Source organism: Terrapene carolina, unplaced genomic scaffold (assembly GCF_002925995.2).
Source record: "Terrapene carolina triunguis isolate 2854851 unplaced genomic scaffold, T_m_triunguis-2.0 Scaffold111, whole genome shotgun sequence".
NCBI lineage: Eukaryota > Metazoa > Chordata > Testudines > Emydidae > Terrapene > Terrapene triunguis.
The window spans coordinates 10,878,028-10,902,797 of record NW_020664462.1 but is presented as its reverse complement, the minus strand read 5'-3'; the positions used below and the strand labels follow the sequence as shown (position 1 = coordinate 10,902,797).

The 24,770-nt window shown below is 43.2% G+C and overlaps 1 protein-coding gene across 1 annotated transcript in view; it reads right to left on the bottom strand.

Annotated features, from left to right (window-relative positions):
• The window catches only part of LOC112108020 (sodium channel protein type 5 subunit alpha-like), a gene marked incomplete at its 3' end in the record, with an annotated part of 116,280 nt that extends 92,327 nt beyond the window's left edge, over window positions 1-23,953 (bottom strand). Inside the window, exons 1-7 of the mRNA XM_029911619.1 lie at window positions 23,711-23,953; window positions 21,046-21,164; window positions 20,268-20,390; window positions 18,053-18,181; window positions 11,208-11,299; window positions 10,073-10,294; window positions 1,185-1,248 (exon numbers count right to left, since the gene is read on the bottom strand). Coding sequence (XP_029767479.1) covers window positions 1,185-1,248; window positions 10,073-10,294; window positions 11,208-11,299; window positions 18,053-18,181; window positions 20,268-20,390; window positions 21,046-21,164; window positions 23,711-23,953 — 992 coding nt within the window. The remainder of the gene's footprint in view (window positions 1-1,184; window positions 1,249-10,072; window positions 10,295-11,207; window positions 11,300-18,052; window positions 18,182-20,267; window positions 20,391-21,045; window positions 21,165-23,710) is intronic.
• Window positions 23,954-24,770: the final 817 nt, after the last annotated feature.

The following is a 24,770-nucleotide window of genomic DNA, read 5'->3' as shown; positions in this document are numbered from 1 at the left end:
CCGTTCCACCTGCCAAAACAGACAAATTGACAAGTGGGTTACTACTATAGGCAGGCCATTGTGAGGGTGCCTGGAGTCTGATTTTGGGGGTAATACAACAAGGGAGATTTAGGTTAGATATTAGAAAAAAAATTCAAACTATAAGGATAGTAAAGTACTGGAATAGGTTATACCAAGGGAGGCTGTGGAATCCCCATCATTGATGATTTTTGAGACTAGGCTGGACAAACACCTGTCAGGGATAATCAAGGTTTACTTGGTACCGCCTCAGCGTGGAGGGATGGAGGCCCGTCCAGATTTACCTTTCTATGCCTGTATTAAATTAATCCTGTCCTCAGAGTTCCCACATCTCATTGACACATCAATTCTGCCTGTCCCCCAGCTCCAACATCAGATCAGCCCTACAGCCCACACCCAGACCCTAGATCAGTGTGCCCCCACAACCCCACATCTGCTGTACCCCATCAATTCTGCCCCTACATCTGCCCACATCCCCCACAAGCTCTTCCCTTCCCCCTGGCATCCTCACTTCTTCTCCTCCTCCTCTTATGGTGAATGAAAGGGGAGAGACTTTGCCTCCTTCCTGCAGGGTTGAAATTTGTGAGGGGGCTGGAGTTTCATGCATTATCAAGAGACAAAAAAAATCTCTATATCTTATCCCTGACCCTTTAAATCCTGTCTGATGTCCTGGATAGAGGAGAGGAAGTGCAGCTGAGCCTCCCCAACCTATTTGTCGGTCCTCTCCTTCTACACCCTTAGGGTAGGAACAGATTTGGGTTAAATTTTATTTTTTTCTGAAATGATGAACCTATACCTACTAGAAAACACTGAAGTTAACCCTACTTCCATCTCCACCTCTCATTCTTTTGAAATTTAATTCACTAAATGGAAGTGTATTGAATACATTTCTGAGAAAAAAGTTAAAGTAATTGCAAGAACTTCTGCCAGAAGGCCTAGGAAGAATTTAGATCTGAGTATAGAAACCATGGGCTCGAACTCTATCCCCTGTCATTCATTAAACTGTCTTATTATTTGTTATATTTGTATTATCCTTGTTCCTATTACTGTTGTCTTTAGGAACTTGAAATTTGCTCTTCACATTAGTCACTGGGTGGGCTGAGCTAAGCCAAAAGTACTGAAGCAAAGAAAAAAGTTCAGAACCAAGAAAAGTTAACTGCACTTACCCAGCATCTGAGCTGTTGCCACACAATAAGGGATCCTTGGTGCCATTCTTCTTGAAAACATTTTCTACATGAAAAATGAAAGCATAATACATTCAAAATACCTTTTAACATGTACCTCCTAGATTAATATGACATGATAAATATCCAGTGAAATAAATATTGGCAAGAGCACACAGACACAAAGGGTAAATTTGAAATGTGTTTACTTAACTGTACAATAACTGGTAGGTAGGGGTGTGTGTGTATTTTTCCACTCTTGGTTCGCATGCATCCCATGCACTGGAGACTGGAGTCTTTTGGCCATTAGGTGTGCACATGTGCCCTGAATGTCCTTGTGATCCTGTATGAGGGGCATCAAGGGCAGTGTACGCCCACCTGACAGTTCCTTTGCATCCACAGAATCCACATGTAATAGGATTCTGTAGTAGTGGGAAAGGACGGCAGGTCATAGAATATCTGTATGGACAACACATCTTGAAGAACTCCAGTTACTGTACAAGTAAAACTTCTTTCTTCGTTGAGTGTTTCTCCCTATATATATACTTTTTTGGCAATTCCCAAGCAGTGATATGATATGAGTAGGTGGATATTCGGAGTCTACCTAAACAGAGACTTCAGCACATCTTCCAAAAGAAGTGAACAACATGGATGCTTCCACTATGGAAGGATGCTTGATAAAAGTATGTACTAAACCCCAAGTAGCTGCTGGACAGATCCAAAATGGGGATACTTTGCAAGGATTCAGAAGAGGCTGCCAGTGCCCAAGCAGCATAAACTACCTAAAACATAATAAAGTCGAATTCACCCCAAAACCCATTGAGATAATCTCTGGGCAGGAATTGGTTGGCCTTCATTGTGTCAGGAAATGACATGAACTGTCTTGGGGAAGCTCTGAAGGACTTTGTCCTCTGCAAATAAAAGGCTAGGGACCTGCTAACATCCAGGGTATGTCATCTGGACTCTCTCTGGTTATAATGTGGTTTTGGAAAGAATACAGATAGATGAATCATTTGATTTAAATGCAATTTTGAAAACTACCTTGGGAAGGAATTTGGGATCTGGCCTAAGAGACACCTTATCAGTAGGGAAAACCTGCCATGAGTCCCTGTATCTCCCCAATTCTACAAGCTGATGTAATCGCTACAAGTTGCTTGGGGTTGGAATGGAGGGTCCACCAAACTTACAAGCAATTCACTAAGGTTCTGGGAAGATAGGGGAGGTTTCTTTACTGGTAGAAAAACCTTAAGTCTCTGAGGAATTTAGACAGAGGGGTGGGAAGAGACTTTACTGTCTTCAATAGGAGGGTGATATGCAGTGGTGGCTGCCACGTGTACTTTATCAGAACTAATCAAAAGTCCAGAGTTCCTTAGAGATAGTAAATAGCCCAAGATAGGTATCTTTGTGTTAACAGGGCATAACTGGTACTATATGTACCCTGTTGTAAATCTTTTCTGCTTAGGAGTGTAGATTTCTCTGGTGGAATTTTTCCTACTATTTATCAGAATGTTCAGGACATCTGGAAAAAAAAAGATCTTTCTATATCTGACACCCATCCATTAGCCATGCAATGAGATGGACGACGGATGTTCCTATTGTCTTGGGATATCACATCTGCTGTTTGAAGTAAAGGTCTTAGAGAAAGGATCAGTAATAGTACCAGCTCCAGGTACCAAAACTACCTCAGCCAGGTGGGAGCTATCTAGATGACACTGGCAGTGCCTTGCTTGATCTTTCCGAGTACCCTGGGAATCAAAGGAACTTTGTCCAGTCATGATCTGAGGAGAAATGCCTGCTCAAATTGTCTGCCAGAGTGTTAGCAGACCTGGAAGGTGAACTGCTGTTAGAGATATCTGGTGTCAAATACATCAATCCATAATCAAACCACCTCTTGGCATAAGGCAGGATGATCATGCTTCCTTCCCCCCAACCTCTCTCTTTTAATAAAACATGAGTCATGTTGTTGGTCATAATTTGGGTAGACAATCCTTAATCAGAGGTAAGAATTCCATGCCTTGTAAACCACTGAGTTCCAATAAGTTTATATGTAAAAGAGTCTTCTCAAGAGTCCACTTGCCATGTGATCCAGATGTATTCCCCATCCCAGAAGTGATGCATCTGTCACAAGATCTTTCCACCAATTCAGTGAGGAAAGAACATCTTGAGGACTCAACTTGGCGCATACACTGATTTTAGCCAACCCTGCATGCAGCCTAGGTGTACTCTGGCATTCAGCACAGTAAACCTTCTGGAAACCAGGTGTCTGAGTAGACTTACACAAGTCCTTACTATTATCTGTAGATTTGTTTGAAGTTGAGTAATAAGACTAGACATGGTTTGAAATTTGTCTTGGGGAAGACAGGCTCTGTGTAACACTGATTTCTTATATGAGCAGCAACTACTGTTAAGACCTTGGTGAATACTGCATCTTTGGTTATAAAGAGAGATCAAAGGGTCTCTGCTGATACAGTAGCGTATTGTACTGTCCCATCTGGAAATTTAAGCACTTTCTGCGTGTCAGATGAATGGAAATATGGAAGAAGGCAACCTGAAGGTCACAAGCTGAAAACCAGTCTTGTGGATCTAGAGATGGAATTATGAAGACTAATGTGACAGTTTGCATTTAAAATGGTGTATGAAAATGTTGAGCCCTCTCAAATCCAAAATTGGATTCCATTCTCTCCTTCTTCTTTACTATAAGGTACTAACTGGAGCAGAAACTTTTCTTCTTGCATTCCTGTAGATCCTCTTCTATTGCTCTGAGAGACAGAAGTGTTTCTAGTTCCTGCTGTAATAGTCTCTCATGAAAGGGGTCCCTGAAAAGGCATCAGAAGGGGGTGAGGGGCACGTGCAGAATGGGACTGTATGGACTAATGTACTGAGACAATCTTCAGTCTCCTGCAGTCTGTTAGAGAGTCCCATAATTTTGGGAAGAAGTGTAGATGGTTCCCAAATGGAGTGGAAGAAGGGTCTAGATCTATTAAAATGGTTGTGGTGTGAATCTCGACCAACCTGTCAAAACGATGTTTGTAGGTTCAGGGTAGAATTGAGAGGTGGCTGATGCAGAAACTCTTCTCTTTGGAAACACTTCCTCTTTTTATGGAGTTGTTTTTCTCTGGGAAAAGAAAATGCATATGATGTTCTCTGTTTAGAATACCTATGAGGTCTCCTTGCTTTTCTTTTGGTTGCAGATGTATACACTATAAGAGAGCAAAGTGTGGCTTGGGGACCTTTCAACATGTGGAGAGTGTCATTGGTTTTAGGGTTGAAAAGGTCTGAACCACAAAGGGAAGATCTTCCACAGTTAATTGAACCTCTGTTGGAATGCCTGAACTTTGGAGCCAAGACATCCACTTCATAACTACTGATGTTGCCTAGTTGATGAAGCAGACGTAACGGTTTCCAGAGCTGCATATAAGGACATTCTAGCAATCAGTTATCCTGCCAAAACTAAGGATTTAAACTCCTCCCTATTTTATTTTGGAAGCTTATAAACATAATCCATACATTTGTTGTAGTTGAGAAAACCATAATACACCTCTACCCCGATATAATGTGGTCATGGGGAGCCATGACCACATTATAGGTGAAACGCCGTTATATAAGGGTAGCGGCAGCAGGGCTCTGGCGGTGATTTAAAGGGCCTGGGGCTCCCCGCAGCAGCCAGAGCCCCGGACCCTTTAAAGCGCCACCGGAGCCCCGCTGCTATCGCGCTATATGCGAACCCATGTTATATCTGGTCGCGTTATAGCGGGGTAGAGGTGTATGCTAACTATTTCTGATACTTTGAAATTCTGAATTTTAACTTGGCAGATGAGTAACATTTATGACCAATGAAATCTAGCCATTTTGGTTCCTTTTCACTAGGAGTCATTCTTGGTTGGCATTGTCTGTTTTTCTCATTATCTGCCACAATCACCCAAGAGACAAGTACTAGGTTTGTGAAAAGATATTTTGCTCCAACAGATGGCACCTGAAATCTTTTGTCAGCTTTCTTTGAGGTGAAAGTGATCAACACAAAAGTGTTTGCCAGATATTTCTGGCATGGTCCAATGAAACCTCCTTAATGGGGAATACCACAAACTTTGGCACTGTGGCATGGAGAATGTCCAGCAATTTCTGTGGGACTCCTGCATCTCTGCTAATGGAATCTGGGAGGACTCAGCTATCTGCTTCAGCAGTTCTTGGAAGCTTTTGTAGTCATTCAGATGAGATAAAATAAAGGGGATCACTACCTCACTTGAAGACAAGGACAAAATAGTCAGATACTTGTAGATCTTCAGTCTGAGGTTGTTCCTCCTCAGAAAGTTCCTCTGTTGTTTGAAGATCCAATGGTGTCATCTGAGGCATCATAGGGTTTTGCCTCTGAACAGGGAAGGAGGATATCTTCCTGGAGGTTAGTGCATGGGAGTTATGCCTTATACTATAAGGACTCCAATAGTTCCAATATGGCCATGGTGGTACATTAGTCATATAAGGACTGGGGGCCACGGGAAAAGGTACCAGAATATGTGCATCCTCAAACTTTACGGTGTCTAGGTCTACATGAAGTCCTGGATTCCCTCTCAAATTCATAAAATTCATAAGAAGGGATTCTTGGGGAATAAGTATGGAATCCTTCCCCATTGTGCTGAGACTCACAGGATGAGTATGAACATTTCACCTCTAAGGGAGGGGCTGCTGAAGGTGGAATGATAGGTTCTAATGTAAGTCTAGCAGTGAGTTCTACAGAGGAGCTCAGTACTGAGAAAACACTGGGCATCCATACTGAGGACTGAATATTTAGCCCAACAGAAAGTAAAGGAGATTCCAGCTCCCCTAACAGTTGAATGTCCTTCAGTACCATATACTTTCCTGTACCAAGATGCACTCAATCGATCACCACCCTTTATCTGCAGCTAATCTGCATGCAACAATTCTATTGATTGTAATGACTCAGTCATATGAAGGAGACTGGACACAACAGTTCTCACTGGTAGATTACATGGCTTAGTTGTCACTGCTCCTTAAAGATTCTATGTTTGGATGTTGGCATGAGCATCAGTGCTTGAAAGGCACTGCTACTTTGGCTTTACTGCACATTGAGGTAGAAGTGCTGGAGAACTGAGGCAGGAACTCAGGGGAAGCCCTTAAAGTGCAGAGATATTGAGACTCAGAGACTGGACTATTTCTAATCCCCTTCATACAGTACCAGTCTCACTAATATAGCCCTCTTGTCAATTGCAAGTTAAGGGACAGATTCACCAATACAGAATCATAGAAATATAGGGCTGGAAGGGACTTCAAGAGGTCATCAAGTCCATTTCCCCATGCTGAGGCAGGATAAAATATATCAAGACTATCCCTGACATGTGTTTGTCTAACCCAGTGGTCCCCAAACTTTTCAGGGTCACGCCATCCCGGGGAGCTGGGGCTAGCAGCAGGGCCACGGCTCGAGGGGGAGGGGTGAGGAGGAAAACGAACAGGGGTAAGGCGGCTGAGGCTGGAGCTGGGAGTGGGTCTGGGACCACGGCCAGGAACAGAGCCATGGCTGGGGGCCAAGGCTGGGGGCGGGGCTGGGAGCCGGGGCATGGCTAGGGGTCAGGCGGGACTAGTTGGTGCTCCTTCCCCACCCCCCTGCGGGGGCTAGCCCAGGCCCCATTGCGCCCTCCGAACATTCCTCCGCACCCTCCTAAGGGGGCATACCCCAAAATTGGGGAACCTCTGATCTAACCTGTTCTTATAAGTTTCCAAGGATGGGGATTCCACAACCTTCTCAAGAAACCTATTGCACTGCTTAACTATCCTCATAGTTAGAAAGCTTTTCGTAATATCTAACCTGAATTTCTATTGTTGAAAACTAATCCGATTAATTCTTGTCCTACGCTCAGTGGACATGGAGAACAATTGATCACCATCCTCACTGTAAAATCTTTTATATATTTGAAGACTGTTAGCACACATACCCCCTCAGCCTTCTCTTCTCTAGACAAAACATAAGAACATAAGAAGGGCCCTACTGGGTTAGACCAAAGGTCCATCTAGCCCAGTATCTTGTTTTCCGACAGTGGCCAGTGCTAGGTGCCCCACAGGGAATGAAAGAACAGGTAATCATCAAGTGATCCATCCCCTGTCGCTCATTCCCAGGCTTCTGGCAAACAGAGGCTAGGGACACCATTCCCGCCCATCCTGGTTAACAACCATTGATACCCAATTCTTTCGGTCTTTCCTCATAGATCATGTTTTCCAAACCTATCATCATTTTTGTTGCTCTCCTCTGGACCCTCTCCAATTTGTTTACGTCTTACTTAAAGTGTGGTGTACAAAACCAGACACAGTACTCCAACTGAGGCCTCACCAGTGCCAAGAAGAGTGGGACAATTACCTCCCATGTCTTACATACAATATACTTGTTAATACATCGCCGAATGACATTTGACTTTTTTGGAACAGCATCACACTGTTGGCTTATATTCAATTGTGATCTACTGTAACCCCCCAGCTACTTTTCTGCAGTACTGCTGCTTAGCCAGTTATTTCCCATTTTGTATTTGTTCATTTTTTTCTTTCTAAGTGTCATACTTTTCACTTAACTTTATTGACTTTCATCTTACTGATTTCATACCAATTCTCCAATTTACTATGATCATTTTGAATTCTAATTCTGTCATCTGAAGTACTCTCCACTTCAATATCCAAGTTGTTAATGAAAATATTTAATAGTACTGGACCTAGAACAGACTTTGGTTGCTTTGCACTGCTCTAGCCCCCAAAATTGTGCTACTCTGCCGCCCCAAAATTACAATTTATTTTAAGATAACATAAAATGACCAAGTTTAACATACAGTAGGAGGGAAGCAGTGGAGGGAGGACAAGGAGCTGAAAAAGTAGAACAGCAGCTCAGGAAGTCTCTAACTCCCACTCCCCGGAAAGGGAATTGAACTGCCATGGGATCTAGTGCATGGTTTCAGGCAGTTCCACCCCTATCCACAGCAGTGTGTACAGTGTGAGAGATCCAACTCAGCACTGTCTACCAAAGGCCAGCCAAGACCCCCCCAGAACTCCAGACTAAAGAGCCAGAAGATGACCTTGCCCCTTCCAGAGGTGAAGACACTCTAAGAGGATCCTTTTTTGTTTGTTTATGCTGGCCAATGTTCACAGCACTGCAGCACTTGTCTCTGGACTCAACCTTAGCATGCCATCTGGCTGGGAAGATGCCACGGAGGGAGCTGTGGTTTGAGAAGAGTAGTGAGTGCTGGGAGGTGGGAAATTTGTTGATGTGTTAGTACTTATAAGTTAACCCTAAGGCTTTCCTTTCCCAGATGCCATTTTCCTGCTCTGAATAAAGACCTCCTTTGTTATATTATAATTTCGGGGTGTGTCATTTCTTTGCTCTGCTTTGTGTAGATGTGCTTTATTCTGCCATTATGTAGTGGATTTTATACTCCTTTGCCATTAGCAGCATTAGTCGTTTTTCGAAAAGACAGCACCCCTTGTGCCCTGGGCACAGTGAAGAGTCACCTTGGGTGGAGGCACCAGACATCACAATAAAGAGCCCAGGACCAGCCCATGCAAGGAGAAGAGAGAAGCCACTCTAAGTAGTAAGCATCCCCGGGGAGGCTTGAGCCACACCTCAGGGGAGGGGCAACACTATGAATCACAAATGTGTATCCTACAATGAAATATAAATTATGTCCAACACAGCAAAGTTAATGTTTGTAAAGGAACACTTAAAAATTAAAAGAAAAAAAATGAGGGCTAGGTCGGTAGTTTCTGTTTCATGTTATTCCTCTTGTGTATTTTGAAATTCCTCTTCGTAGCCAAAGCTTTTACACATCCATTGCATGAAAAAGATCTCTCTCCTGTGTGAATTCATTAGTATTTTTAGAGATTGCCTTCTGATTGAGACTCTTCCTATATTCCATGCTTGTAAATGACTTGGTTCCTGTGTGGATTTTTCCAGTGGGTTTTGAGCATTCCCTTACCATTAAAGTTTTCCCTACATCTGGTACATATAAATAATTTTTCTCCTGACTGAATTCTTTGGTGAGTTTTGAGAGATCCCATCTCAGTAAATCTTTCACATTCAGTGCATGCAAAAGGCATCCCTCCTGGGTGGATTCTTTTGTGTATTTTAACCTCTCCTTTACAAGTACAGTTTTCTCCACACACAGTGCTTATTGATAGTTCCTCCTGCATCTAAATTTCCTGGTGTATTTGGAGATTTCACTCACTGGTGAAACTTTCCTCAGATTCAGTACATGCAGATGATTTTTCTCATGTTGTTTCTCTCATGTATTTTGAGATATTTTTTCTTCAGAAAGCTCTTTCTTCCCTTGATGCACCTACATTTTTTCTTTCCTCTGAAGACGCTTTGTTTGTGTTTTCAGATATCTGTTCTATTCATCCATATTTTCAGCACTAATTGTAGTCAAGAAACACATATGGAATAAAGAGATATACAACTTATTTATAAGAAAAACACACATTTTAGCTGAGTATTTAGTTCAGCTGAAACTGTTCACAGTCCATATCAAAAGACATAAATCTGTAGACTTCTTAAATGTACAGCAAACTGTATGTATATAACTGCTTAGTACACTGTACAAGGCCGAACTTCTGTAAATTACGTCAGAGAATGAGCTAATGTGCATTTCAGTTACTATGGTATCATACTGGGAAACACAGATGACTATTGTTTCCAATAATGGGTTGATGGTGAAAAAAAAGAAAGGAATTGTAGCACCAATAGCAGAAATCATCCCTGGACCTTTGCAAACCACTCTGGCATTTCAAAGACTAACACTGCGCTGTGGTAGTAGTTCATCTGTATTTTCAATATATTTTGCAGTGCAGGAGTCAAAAGATATATAAAATCTACCATCTTAAAAGGAAACAAGAGGACAACATACCTGAATCATTAATAAACTCATCAAAGGAGCCCCATTTTTTGTCATCCAAATAAATAGTTCCATTGGTGGAGTTAAAATTCCTGACACACTTATGTCTCAAATTGCCTTTAAAGAGCTGGAGGCCTATGAGGGCAAAGACACTCAAGCAGAAAGCAGTCAGGATCATCACATCAGCAAGTTTCTTAATAGACTGAATAAGTGTACCTACGATGACCTTCAGTCCTAGAGAGATAAAATTCAGCAGTATAAGGACTAAAAAACTGAAACACATGTATCATTCTTTTTGAGAGTCAAAACAACATACAGCAGCCACAAGTTCATAGTTACTTGGCTAGTGTTGCATGTATCTTTTCAATACAAACATAGTCCAGATGAAACAAAAGTAATGAAAGTAAGAAAAGAAGTTTTTCATCTAGTCTAAGCAATTGTCCCTAGCACTTTTGTAGGGAGTATGGAGTGTGTGGAGGGGGAAAGGCTCCTTTTGTCCTTCCTGCATGAATTGTTCCCTCATCCATGCAAGGACCAGGGAGAATCTGACTTTCATAATCTAGAAAAGGAAATAAATATCCTGCTAATTAAATTTGCAATGATGCTACCTTGGGAGGACTTGTAAACACTAGATACATACCGAAAAATAATACAAGGGGACCAGAAAGAGACCAATGGACCAGATCCATCAATCATATTCAATTTGATTATAGCTGTTAACCAGCGAATGCCTAATTGATTTGCCTGATTAAGGAATGAGTAAAAACTGAACAGGATTTGACCCACTAATAATAAATATTAATTATAAAGCAGAAGTCTGCTGAGTCTTTAAGGACATTGCACAGTTAAAACAATGATAAACAAGAACAATTAGAACGGCCTTCTGTATAACAGATATTATAAAAATCAAGCAAAATGCTTAAAGACATGAACAATCAAAATAAATAAAATGGCAGATTGTTTCCAGTGCTTAAATTATTCTGACTGGGCCAACAATCCTGAGACGCCACCCACATCCACAAATTCAGTTGTTTCTGTAACACAAAGTCACTCAGATAAGAAAAGACAAAAGACCTGCAAAACCAATGAAATGGTTGGAGGAGAGAATCCAGTTGGCAGAAAATATTCAAAAATCTGGGCTTCTTACCTGGGAGTATTGAAATAGTTTTTAAAGCTCTCAGAACCTTGAATGTACGAAGGACTGAAACATTGCCTATATTACTAAACTCCCCTGCATATCTGTAAAATCAAGACATGACAAAATATGCTATTGAATTGAATGAACCGTGGAAATATTTTATACAACTTTTCTTAATTGCTAACCCTTCTGAGCATATAATATCTTGAGCATTAACAAACCCAGTGTCAAGGGCTCATCCTGAGTATTATGTATCAAGGATCAATTTCCTGATTACTTCAAATAGCACATACTTATAAATTAGGGCTTGGTTATGAATGATGCCAACATCCCACAATACCATGAACTTCTAAATTTAGCCAAAAACAGCAACACAGAAATTATTAAAAATATTTATTAAAAATATTTTGGCCAGAGGAAGGAGAAAATAATTACTTTTGATCAAATTCCCAAGTAATACTTCAAAGTTTGCCTCCTCCCTATGTCACAATAAATCTATCTATTCCTCCTACATCACGGTTCCTCCCTGGAAAAAAAATCCCTCAGTTCTCCTCACTATAAGAAAATGAATCAATTCCACCCTGTAATAGTCTCTTCTATTCCCAGAGTACAGCTCAAACAGTCCAATCCACAAAACAAAACTTACACACACACACACAGACACAGACACACACACACAGTCCCTAGTACCCCTCAGTTACTGCCTTTGGGTCTTCTTTCTTAGAAGGAAGGTAATATGGATGGTGAGTGATCAGCTGTTGTGCCCTGCACAGGATGTGCCATGTTTGTCTTTCTTCCACAGGACAGAAGCGACTTTGTCTGTACAAAGTGCAAGCTGGACTCCATACTGGAAGAGAAGGTTTGAGGTCTGGAGAAACAAGTATCAATCCTGCGTTACATAAGAGAAAATGAAGATTTCCTGGACGGACGTCAGGATATGCTTCTATGGGCACAACATTCTGAAGAATCAGAGCAGGCTGCGCAGCGGGGACAGAAGGACGGTGAAGAAATTTGGCAGCATGTGACCGCCAGAAGAAGAAAGAGGAGTGTCCATGTACCAGCAATGCAGATACAGGTGAGCAACCGTTTTCATGTTCTCTCCACAGGTACTAATGCGGAGAGTGGACTAGATGATACATCTGAGGGAAGGGAGACTCCACCGATTGGAAGGCATGAGATGCACTGTCCTAGGGATGGGAGATATCCGACCACCGCTCCCAAGAAAAAGAGGTGGGTGGTGGTGGTCGGGGACTCTCTCCTCAGGGGGACTGAGTCATCTATCTGCTGTCCCAACTGGGAAAACTGAGAAGTGTGCTGCTTGCCAGGAGCTAGGATTCACGATGTGATGGAGAGACTGCCAAGACTCATCAAGCCCTCGGATTGCTACCCCTTCCTGCTTCTCCACGTGGGCACCAATGATACTGCCAAGAATGACCTTGAGCGGATCACTGAAGACTACATGGCTCTGGGAAGAAAGATAAAGGAGTTTGAGGCGCAAGTGGTGTTCTCGTCCATCCTCCCTGTGGAGGAAAAGGCCCGGGTAGAGATCTCGAATCGTGGAAGTCAATGAATGGCTACACAGGTGGTGTTGGAGAGAAGGCTTTGGATTCCTAGTGAGGAGGGCTTTAAACTAGGTTCACCGGGGGAAGGAGACCAAAGCCCTGAGGTAAGTGGGGAAGTGGAATGCGAGTTATCTTAAGTGCCTATACACAAATGCAAGAAGCCTGGGAAACAAGCAGGGAGAACTGGAAGTCCTGGCACAGTCAAGGAATTATGATGTGATTGGAATAACAGAGACTTGGTGGGATAAATCACATGACTGGAGTACTGTCATGGATGGATATAAACTGTTCAGGAAGGACAGGCAGGGCAGAAAAGGTGGAGGAGTTGCATTGTATGTAAGAGAGCAGTATGACTGCTCAGAGCTCCAGTATGAAACTGCAGAAAAACCTGAAAGTCTCTGGATTAAGTTTAGAAGTGTGAGCAACAAGGGTGATATGGTGGGAGTCTGCTATAGACCACCAGACCAGGGGAATGAGGTGGACGAGGCTTTCTTCTGGCAATTAACAGAAGTTACTAGATCACAGGCCCTGGTTCTCATGGGGGACTTCAATCACCCCGATATCTGCTGGAAGAGCAATACAGCGGTGCAGACAATCCAGGAAGTTTTTGGAAAGTGTAGGGGACAATTCCTGGTGTAAGGGCTGGAGGAACCAACTACGGGCAGAGCTCTTCTTGACCAGCTGGTCACAAACACGGAAGAATTAGTAGGGGAAGCAAAAGTGGATGGGAACCTGGGATGGTCAAGTTCAGGATCCTGACACAAGGAAGAAAGGAGAGCAGCAGAATTCGGACCCTGGACTTCAGAAAAGCAGACTTTGACTCCCTCAGGAAACTGATGGGCAGGATCCCCTGGGAGAATAACATGAGGGGAAAAGGAGTCCAGGGGAGCTGGCTGTATTTTAAAGAATCCTTATTGAGGTTGCAGGAACAAACCATCCCGATGTGTAGAAAGAATAGTAAATATGGCAGGTGACCAGCTTGGCTTAACAGTGAAATCCTTGCTGATCTTAAACACTAAAAAGAAGCTTACAAGAAGTGGAAGATTGGACAAATGACCAGGGAGGAGTATAAAAATATTGCTCAGGCATGCAGGAGTGAAATCAGGAAGGCCAAATCACACTTAGAGTTGCAGCTAGCAAGAGATGTTAAGAGTAACAAGAAGGGTTTCTTCAGGTATGTTAGCAACAAGAAGAAAGTCAAGGAAAGTGTGGGCCCCTTAATGAATGAATGAGGCAATCTAGTGACAGAGGATGTGGAAAAAGCTAATGTACTCAATGCTTTTTTTGCCTCTGACTTCACGAACAAGGTCAGCTCCCAGACTACTGCACTGGGCAGCACAGCATGGGGAGGAGGTGACCAGCCCTCTGTGGAGAAAGAAGTGGTTCAGAACTATTTAGAAAAGCTGGATGAGCACAAGTCCATGGGGCTGCATGCGCTGCATCCGAGGGTGCTAAAAGAGTTAGCGGATGTGATTGCAAAGCCATTGGCCATTATCGTTGAAAACTCATGGCGATCGGGGGAGGTCCCAGATGACTGGAAAAAGGCTAATGTAGTGCCCATCTTTAAAAAAGGGAAGGAGGAGGATCTGGGGAACTACAGGCCAGTACCTGGAAAAATCATGGAGCAGGTCCTCAAGGAATCAATTCTGATGCATTTAGAGGAGAGGAAAGTGATCAGGAACAGTCATGCCTGACTAACCTAATTGCCTTCTATGACAAGATAACTGGCTCTGTGGATGAGGGGAAAGCAGTGGACATGTTATTCCTTGACTTTAGCAAAGCTTCTGATATGGTCTCCCACAGTATTCTTGCTGGCAAGTTAAAGAAGTATGGGCTGGATGAATGGACTATAAGGTGGATAGAAAGCTGGCTAGATCATCAGGCTCAATGGGTAGTGATCAATGGCTCCATGTCTAGTTGGCAGCAGGTATCAAGCGGAGTGCTCTAAGGGTTGGTCCTGGGGCCGGTTTTGTTCAATATCTTCATTAATGATCTGGAGGATGGCGTGGACTGCACCCTCAGCAAGTTTGCCGATGACACTAAACTGGGAGGAGTGGTAGATACACTGGAGGGTAGGGATAGCATACAGAGGGACCTGGACAAATTAGAGGATTGGGCCAAAAGAAATCTGATGAGGTTCAACAAGGACAAGTGCAGAGTCCTGCACTTAGGATGGAAGAATCCCATGCACTGCTACAGACTAGGGACCGAGTGGCTGGGCAGCAGTTCTGCAGAAAAGGACCTAGGGGTTACAGTGGATGAGAAGCTGGATATGATCAACAGTGTGCCCTTGTTGCCAAGAAGGCTAATGGCATTTTTGGGCTGTATAAGTAGGGGTATTGCCAGCAGATCGAGGGACGTGATCATTCCCCTCTATTCGGCATTGCTGAGGCCTCATCTGGAGTACTGTGTCCAGTTTTGGGCCCCACACTACAAGAAGGATGTGGAAAAATTGGAAAGAGTCCAGCGGAGGGCAACAAAAATGATTAGGGGTCTAGAGCACATGACTTATGAGGCGAGGCTGAGGGAACTGGGATTGTTTAGTCTGCAGAAGAGAAGAATGCGGGGGGGATTTGATAGCTGCTTTCAACTACCTGAAAGAGGGTTCCAAAGAGGATGGATTTAGACCAGGGGTCGGCAACCTGCGGCACGCGTGCCAAAGGCGGCACACGAGCTGATTTTTACTGGCACACTGCTGCCAGCCGGGGTCCAGGCCGCCGGCCCTGCTCAGATCGCTGCCAGCCTGAGTGAACGGAACCCTAAGCCGGCCGCGATCTGAGCAGGGCCGGCGGTCGGCATCCTAGCTGGCAGGAGCCACTGGACGGAACCCCCGACCGGCGGCAGGCTGAGCAGGGTGGCGGACAGAACCCCAGGCCGGCAGCGGGCTGAGCGGGGCCGGCGGATGGGACCCCGGCTGGCAGGAGCTGGCAGAACCCCAGATCGGCAGCGGGTGAGCTGCTGCCGGTCTGGGGTTCTGTCCGACACCCCGCTGATGGTCTGGGGTTCCAGCCACCCGGCCCCCTGCCAGCCGGAGTCCTGGCTGCTGGCCCCGCTCAGCCTACTGCCAGCCTGGGGTTCCATCTGGGGGCCCCTGTAAATGTAAAATTTATTACTGGTACGCAAAAGCTTAAATTAATGAAGACTTGGCACGCCACTTCTCAAAGGTTGCCGACCCCTGATCTAGACTGTTCTCAGTGGTACCAGATGACAGAACAAGGAGTAACGGTTTCAAGTTGCAGTGGAGGAGGTTTAGGTTGGATATTAGGAAAAACTTTTTCACTAGGAGGGTGGTGAAGCACTGGAATGGGTTACCTAGGGAGGTAGTGGAATCTCCTTCCTTAGAGGTTTTTAAGGTCAGGCTTGACAAAGCCCTGGCTGCGATGATTTAGGGGATTGGTCCTGCTTTGAGCAGGGGGTTGGACTAGATGACCTCCTGAGGTCCCTTCCAACCCCGATATTCTATGATTTTCAGCCCTGCCTATTGCTACCTCTGCTTCTCACCTCTCTCTCTGTCTGACACACACACACACACACACGCGTGTTCACCTACCCACCCACACCCCTGTTGTTCTTTCAACCAAGTGGGAGGTAGAGTTGGAGACTTTACAATGAGTCACGTCTTCACTGGCAGAGACTGCTAGAACAGTAAAAAGAGGAAGCTCTCTAGCGAAGCTCAGTGACTGTAACAGGCTGGAAGAACCAACAGGAGGTGAAATAGGCTGCTGTAGAGACAAGCCCTGAATGGCAGTTTAGACAGTAAGAGCCCAAAGAGAACTGTCAGAATCACGGGAGAAGGGAGACACTGGGGAGCTAGTCAATCAGCAAGGTCCAGGAACAGAGTTGGTATCTGCCTCTGGACCAGAGAGGTTTACATTTTGAGCCTGGGAAGGATGCAGGAAGATAAAGAGTGTACTGACAGAGACACCCTGAAGAGGAAGTAAGTATCTAAGACATTAGCTCTCCATTGAGAAATAGCAGAACACGAGACTGTACTCCAGAGTGGATGGAAGTAGAGGAGCAAAGTCTGGAAAGCAAGGGGGCTGATGACAAATTACTGATTAGAGACGGTGAGAAAGATCATCCTCTGATGAGGAAAACTGAAGCCTGCAATTCTGTATTTTAATTTAATGGTGATTAATGAATAAAGTCCTTCCTTGAACAAGGAGTTATTGAAGGTGAAGTCTGACTCGGGACTGACTTACATAGCCAACAGGGGAAACTGTGGCATGACCCATGGCCTTGGCTGGTGACACTTCCCTGAGAATGGTTGTCAATAGTGTCCTGGGAATTAGTAAAGGGGACCTATGGATTTAATGGAACTGTAAAGTCCTGAGGCTGTCTCCGTGTGTGGTAGGAAGTTCCTCATCTCACCTCTGCTGACTGAGCTGCAGTCAGTGTGTTGTCACTGGGAGCACAGTGAATGAGAAGCTGTCTGTGCAGACAGCTCAGAGGAACTCTGAGGGAGTAGCTCTTGTCACTGTTGGTATGGAGTACACTTCATACTATCTACAGTGAAATAACTGGAAACACTATGGATGATAGTATTGTCTGGTTACTGCCTTATTGTGACAAAATGAAATGAAGATACAAGGGACTGAATGGCCCACTTTCTTTGGAACTCTCATCACTCAGGGAAGTTGGGAGTAATCAAACCCTGGAGTAACAATTTCTGCCTCCCCCTTGTTACTTATGCTGTAAAAGAAAGTGACAGAAAAATTTGACATCCCATATGGGTCTTGAACTCCTGTGGATTGCAGACCTTCTTGGCAAGCTTGTGTGATAGGAGGAGCCTGTAATACAGTGGCTTAATTAATTTGATTTTATTGCTTTCTAATTGCAGAAAGTTCAAGCTCACATTGTTTTTGGTGATGCTGATACCAGATTTAATCCACTGACTACTATGATGTCTGCACATGTGTGGCACACACAAGATACTTCATGACAGTATAGATATTACATCTCACTTCCTGTCAGGTCAGACCCTTTTCCTATTTCACAAATAGGGGCCACTGATGGCTATATGATGGCATTGAATATATCATATATGTTTCTATCTTTACCCTCTGTACAATCCCCTTACCCTCTTTTTGTGGGATTGGCATGCTGTTGATATCCCGTATACCATACAACAAAGGGAATACAAGAGCACTAGATACAGTTATCACTCCTTACAATGTTGTGTCTTAAGGGCACAGTACAAAACCTTAGTGAAAAGTTCTAGAGAAAATAAACACAAGCAAAAATAATTTAAACTTTGTAATAGCCTTTTAAAATATACATGTTCTTACTTACGCCATAGCAATGACACTGATATCAAACCAATTCCACGGATCTCGAAGGAAAGTGAATTCATTCAGACAGAATCCTCTTGCCAATATTTTTATCAATACTTCAAAAGTGTAAATGCCAGTGAAAGTGTACCTGGGGAGTAAAGTGTCCAAGAAATGTGAGAACATTAGCAATTAATGGAGGAGGGTATGTGGCACATGCAGTTTACTCACTTTGAGCTGTCTCTTTGCCCAAGGACCTGACCCAGTGCCCCCAAATGAAGTTAATGGAAAGGCTCCCATTGATTTCAATGGGTACTGGATCAGGACTTAACTCCTACAGGCAACTTGAAATATTAGCTACCAGCAGTCTGCATGTGGCTATCAATATCTGTGTTTGCGGTATGCTTGCTTACGTGTGACCATTTTTTGTTTGCTACAATTTTAAAGTGACTCAGGTTGGGCATCCCTAATTTGAGCCACCCCAAATCACTGTCCACTTTTAATTTTTTTGACAATAATCCATATCTTCACTGGTTCAAGATGCCAAAGTGGCTGCTCAGTGCATTTTATGTTGTTCACTTTGTGCATCTGGTAGCACTTTCTTTAAAGAATGTTGAAAAAAAGCTCACAGAAATACAAATTTGCAGGACTTTAATTTTAAAGGCAGCATTTTCTTTAAAATGGAAACTAGCAGTAAAAGCTCTCCTGGCTTTTCTGAGTGCACTTATTTCAGCAAGATTGAGATCTCCTTAGATAATTTTAAAAGTATTTGGTATTCAGAAAATATGTTCAGGAATTATTTGACAGCAATGTAGCCCTTTTTACTGGGGAGGGGGAAACATTTGAATTACCATAGCATATATTACTTTGTCTAAATTCTGACCCCCTTGCAGATAAACATATTGATGTACACTAGTTTTCAAATGGGGATATATATTAAAATCACAAAGTTTTATTCAGATATTACAGTTAGCAAAGTGGATGATCTGGTAGAGTGAAGTTACTAATTTAGATGCTCATCCTGCATCATGTTCCACAAAGGCAGAACCCTGCACCCACAGGGAGATGCACTGATGTTAATGGGATTCATGCAGGCACAGAGCGCCAACCCCATAGAGCCAGGGCTGCCCAAAGAGGGGCAAAAGGGCTAGTTTGACACAAGTCCTTTGTTTGAGAGGGTACCCAAACTGACTGGTGCTCCAAACTTGAGTGAGTGGCATTGTGACCCTGCATGCCAGGTTGCAATGCCCAGAGGGAGAGGAGACACTGCTGCAGGATGACTGCAGGGAAGACTCACTCTCCAACACTCCCCCCCGCCCCCCGGCCCATTTCCCAGGGCCTCATCTCAGTGGTATTTGTTTAGAAGGATTGGGGGGAGGGGGAGGGAAGCTCAGTTTCAGATTTTGTCCCAGGCCCCTGAAAACATGTGTTCCTGCACATTGGAGTACTCAGTATTGTCAACACAGCGTGTTTGAAAATCATGAGTCAGGCCTCAACAAGTCATGCGATTGGCTTAAAACAAATGTTTAAAGTAATAGGGGTGTGGGTTCTTTGCCGTGAATGTTGGGGTTGTTAGGGTTCACGTTTTCAAACTTTGAAACTGGGAGGGATAAAAGTTTACACTTTTCTTTAAATGAAGTTTGAGATTCTCAGGTTTTCACATGACATCAGGAGTTGAGGCTTTAAGAAAAAAAAAACACTAAATATTTTGATATTTGTGATAAAATTGCGAGATCTGGCCAATGCTGAAGAAAAGGCCCCTTATTAACAAAGTTCCACAGGCAAGAAGCATCTGACAGATTATTTTATTAAAGCAAATAGGGCACAAATCAACATTACAGAAACAAATTCAGTAAGGATTTCAAGATCTTATCCTCTCTTAGTCAACAATGACATTGACTGGAGACTTGCCTCAGTAAAAAAAATGTGTAAAAATTAAGGAAGGACTTTAGGATTTAGAACAATTAAATGTGGACAAAAGATAATGAAAAGAACTTAGCACTTTTTTGGCACTAAATGGCGACTCCAAAGAGTTACTCTGGATTTATAGTACAGCAAATGAAAGCAGAAGATGGCCCTATATACACAAAGCAGTAATCCTGAAATTCTTACACAAGCAAAATTCCTAATGACACCAACATGACATTATCTTGTGTGAGGACTACAAGATTAGACCAATTAAATAATTAACTAGAACTAGAGAATTAGGAAAAATAAATTCCTACAGAAATACTTACTCGACATACTTGTTCCATGAAGAAGGTAAAGATGACTTAGACTTAGACTTCCTAGGAGTCTCAAATATAGCCAGGAAGACACAATTGGTTAAAATAGTGCACATAATAAAAATAGTGAACAATGTAAGTAACAGGAGTTAAGGTAAAGAACATTATAGTGTAAACAAAACATTCCACTAATACAAAAAATGTTTAAACCATGATGAACTTCAACAGAATCACCCTCCCTGCACTGTTGCAGAGCCATGTGCACCACCTCTTCACTGAGGCCTGTTTACTGCAGCAAGAGTGAGCTTAAGATCACACACAGCTCTGCAAGATATGCAGGACACCCTTGCAGGGCTCTGCGTGACTGGTGGTACTTAGATCTCCACAGTGGCTGGATCAAGACCCTTGGGTCTGATTCACCACTGTGATACTCCAGTTTTACTCCAGCATAACTTTGCAGCATAAAACTGGTGAAACACCCCAGTGAACCAAGCCCATTGACTTTAATGGCATTAATCACAGGTATAAGTGAGATCAGAATTAGGCCCTCTATTACCTGGTTTCCATCCTTCCTCCCTGTAGGTGGATCCCTGTACACTTCCTGTTTCATATACCAATAACAGTCATTTCTAAAATAATTCACAATTATCTGAAACGGGTGCACTATTTCTTTTAGAAACAGACTAGATCCAGGATATGTTCTACATATGACACAGTCAGTATTACACCCATATTATTTGATACCCATTATAAAAAAAACTAGAATAAGTAAAACCAACTGAAAGGATATGAATGTACCGAAATTTTAATCACTGCTCTTCTGATCGGATTAAAAGGGCTAAGTATACACAAGGCACGTGTGGCAGTAAATCGGAAGATTGTTTTCCTTTTGTTCAGTACCATAAATGTCTTTAAGAAAAAAACAGAGATAATCTTAATTAATGAAACTTCTCCAGAAAGTGAACTGTGGACACTGAGGGTTTGTATTGTTGGCAGAACTGCAAATAATTATGTGTAAAAGTTTGATGGTTGACTTTCTTTTTGTTTGTTTGTTTATACTGAAAGATTCCTCGTAATTCTTGTTTGTTACCTTTTTTGATTCGTTATATATTTGTACCACACATTTTTAAAGTTTCAGTAAAGAATATTGTGTACTCTGGAGAACACTTTTCATGTCCCTTTTTAAAGGTAAATTTAGGCAATTAACTACTGAATTGGAATTTCTCACTATGAAACTTCTATGCACATTTTGTGGGATCAGGGCTAAAGGAAGAAGTCATTTTACTCATGTCAGCATTCTCATTAAAGTAAATGGGATTATTCATGTGAGTCAAGTTTATATATGTATAAAATGTGAGAGCATTCGCAGGATCAGGGCCTTTATTTGCTGAACCACTGACTCAGCATTCACTAATATTGACCAGAGCTGGTCAGGAATTTTTCAACAAAACAATTTTTTCATTGAAAAATGTGGATTTGTCGAACCCGAAACTTTTCCCAGGCAAAGAGTGGTTTCAACAAAACTTTAATTAGGAAAGTGTCTCCGGTCCAGGGTGGAATTTCCCCCTCTATGTCCTAACAATGCGTCTACAGTTAGCCTGTCTCCCTTGCTCACTCCCTCCTGTTGGAGCTGTTCCACTTTGTAGAAATAATTAAATAGTATTTGGGCTAGAGGGAGACTGACTTTATTGCCCAGTGGTCATGGCACCCACCTGGAATGCATGAGACATGGACACAAGTCTCGGTGCCAATGATATTTAGTTATTTAAACAAAGAGAATTAGAGCAAGCCATCCTAGTATCGCCAATAGCCTGGGGGTTAGGGAACTCATCCTAGCCAATAGCCCAGGATATGAGAAATCTGGGTTCATGTTTTAAAAGCTAAAATATATTCTAAAAATCATTTTGTACTTGGAAGAACTGGTGGTTTGAAAAAAAAATGTATACTTACAGGCAGTACACCACTACCTCGATATAACACGACCCGATATAACACACAAATTCGGGTATAACGCAGTAAAGCAGTGCTCTGGGAGGGGTGGGGCTGTGCACTCCGGTGGATCAAAGCAAGTTCGATATAACACGGTTTCATCTATAACATGGTAAGATTTTTTGGCTCCCGAGGACAGCGTTATATCGAGGTAGAGGTGTATTTCCTTATTAAAATTTGTAACATAGGGAAAGAGACAGTATTAAGTGGTTCTGATTATTAGCAGCCTATAGAGTGAGAAGCTGCATGTAATGTAGTGGCTTTGATTCAGCCTACATATAGGTCTAGTAGGCTTGAAGATACTTTAGATAAAAACCAATAACTCCATTTTCAGTCATCATGCAGCAACAGATTTTTATATTCTCTGTCCTATGTTATATTCAGTGTGAGTGACATTCATCCTTGTGTAGAGGGCTAACATATACCTCCTAAGTCCCACTTAAGCCCTATTTGGAGGGCTTAAGCAGGATGTAATTCAGGAGTGGGCAAACTACGGCCCGCGGGCCACATCCGGCCCATCAGACCTTTTAATCCAGCCCTCAGCTCCAGCTGGGGAGTGGGGTCGGGGGCTTGCCCCGCTCTGCATAGCTCCCAGGAAGCAGCCGGCATGACCCCCCTCTGGCTCCTACGTAGTACACGGAGGCACGGCCAGGCAGCTCTGTGCCCTGTCCGCAGGCGCCACCCCTACAGCTCCCATTTGCTGGGAATGGCACCTGCGGACAGGGCAGTGCGCAGAGCTGCCTGGGCGCACCTCCGCATAGGAACCAGAGGGGGGACATGCTTCCGGGAGCTGCTTGAGATAAGCGCTGCCTGGAGCCTGCACGCCTGACCATCCCCCCTCCCCCCGTGACCCAATCCCCTGCCCTGATCTCCCTCTCGCCCTCTGAACCCCTCAGTTCCAGCCTGGAACGCCCTCCTATACCCCAAACCCTTCATCCCCACCCCTACCCCAGAGCCCGGACCTCCAGCTGGAGCCCTCACCCCTCCCGCACCCCAATCCTCTGCCCCAGCCCGGAGCCCCCTCCCATACCCTGAACTCCTCATTTCTGGCCCCATCCCAGAGCCCGCATCCCCAGCCGGAACCCTCACCCCCTTCTGCACCCCTACCCCCAATTTCTTCAGCATTCATGGCCCGCCACACAATTTCCATATCCCAATGTGGCCCTCGGCCCAAAACATTTGCCCACTCCTAATGTAAATGGTGCACATGCCTCATGCTGATGAATTTCATTCTCTATGATTAGTAGAGTTTAAAACTAAAGTTTTAGTACATGATCACATAGTGATCAAAGTATGATGTCTTTTTTTTTTATTATAACTTGATTGAATACAACTGTTTTAATATAATCATTCAAAGGAAGCACTGCCAAATTTAGCTCTCTGACTCCTAAACCAGAAAAGGCTCCCTATTGACAAATGATCAAGGAAGGATGAAATCAGATCCCTCGGCATAAGCTGTCTCTAACCTTGTGATCATTGTAATAAGGGTCAAGATCCTCCAGTGGTTTCCCAACAAGCTCATGAGGAGGATTCCCATAGAGAGTAGGCAGCTTTTGGAAAACCTGCAGGTCAAGTTGGGGACGAGGTTTCTCTTTAGGTTGGTGGTCTTTGTATTTCTTGTTGGCAGCAATTCGCTTCTCAATAGCAGCTAAAGATTCACGAGTGAACTGGCGGAAATGGTTAGAACACGGTAGTGAAAAGTCAGCCATCTTTTCATCCTTTTCCTCCTGCAGTAGATTTTACTCCTAGTAGTGGAAATAACTAAAAAAGAAGAATCAAGATAAGTGACTACCAAAAAGGTAAGCTGTCAACGACAAACAACCTCATTTAGCTTTCCAATTGTCTTGTAAGTATTTCCACTTTTGTAGCAGTCAGCCTTAGAGAAAAATGGGGGGGGGGGGTAAATTGCACTATATTCCTGATTGATAAGTTACAGGGTTTTATTTTTAGATTACATATAACTGATAGGATTTAGATATATATTATAGATGAAATGGAGTTGTGGGTGACCAGCACTTCTTGACAGAATAATTTTCCAGAGATCTAGGGATGATCAACCATATCTATGAGCGCCTCCTAATATATTTTTCTTCCTTTAAACTCTGAACATGCCCTAGAGGCCTTGCATCTCAGCCACAGTCCTTCCAGCCAAGGAGGACTTAAAACATTATTTTTCTTGAAATCTGTCAGTTACATTCTCCAGAATCTTTACTGATAAGCGCTGCAAAGAGCTCCCTGCTCGGATTAAAGACATAGCCTCCATGGTACTTGTAACTCTTACAACCTTGAGAAGTAACAGAAAAGGAAAAGAAAGGAAGTCTTACACATCTAACTTAAAAGTAATGGATACTTCTAAAATGTAAAATACATTACACCTAGAATTATCCAGAGATCTTAACATGGAAACATAGTAACTAAATTGAACAGCATTATTTACTGTTCACACTTACTCATTAGTATACCTATACATTTTGTGCAGTGTACTTAACATGCTAAGCACATGCAACATCAATAGTTAAAGCACAT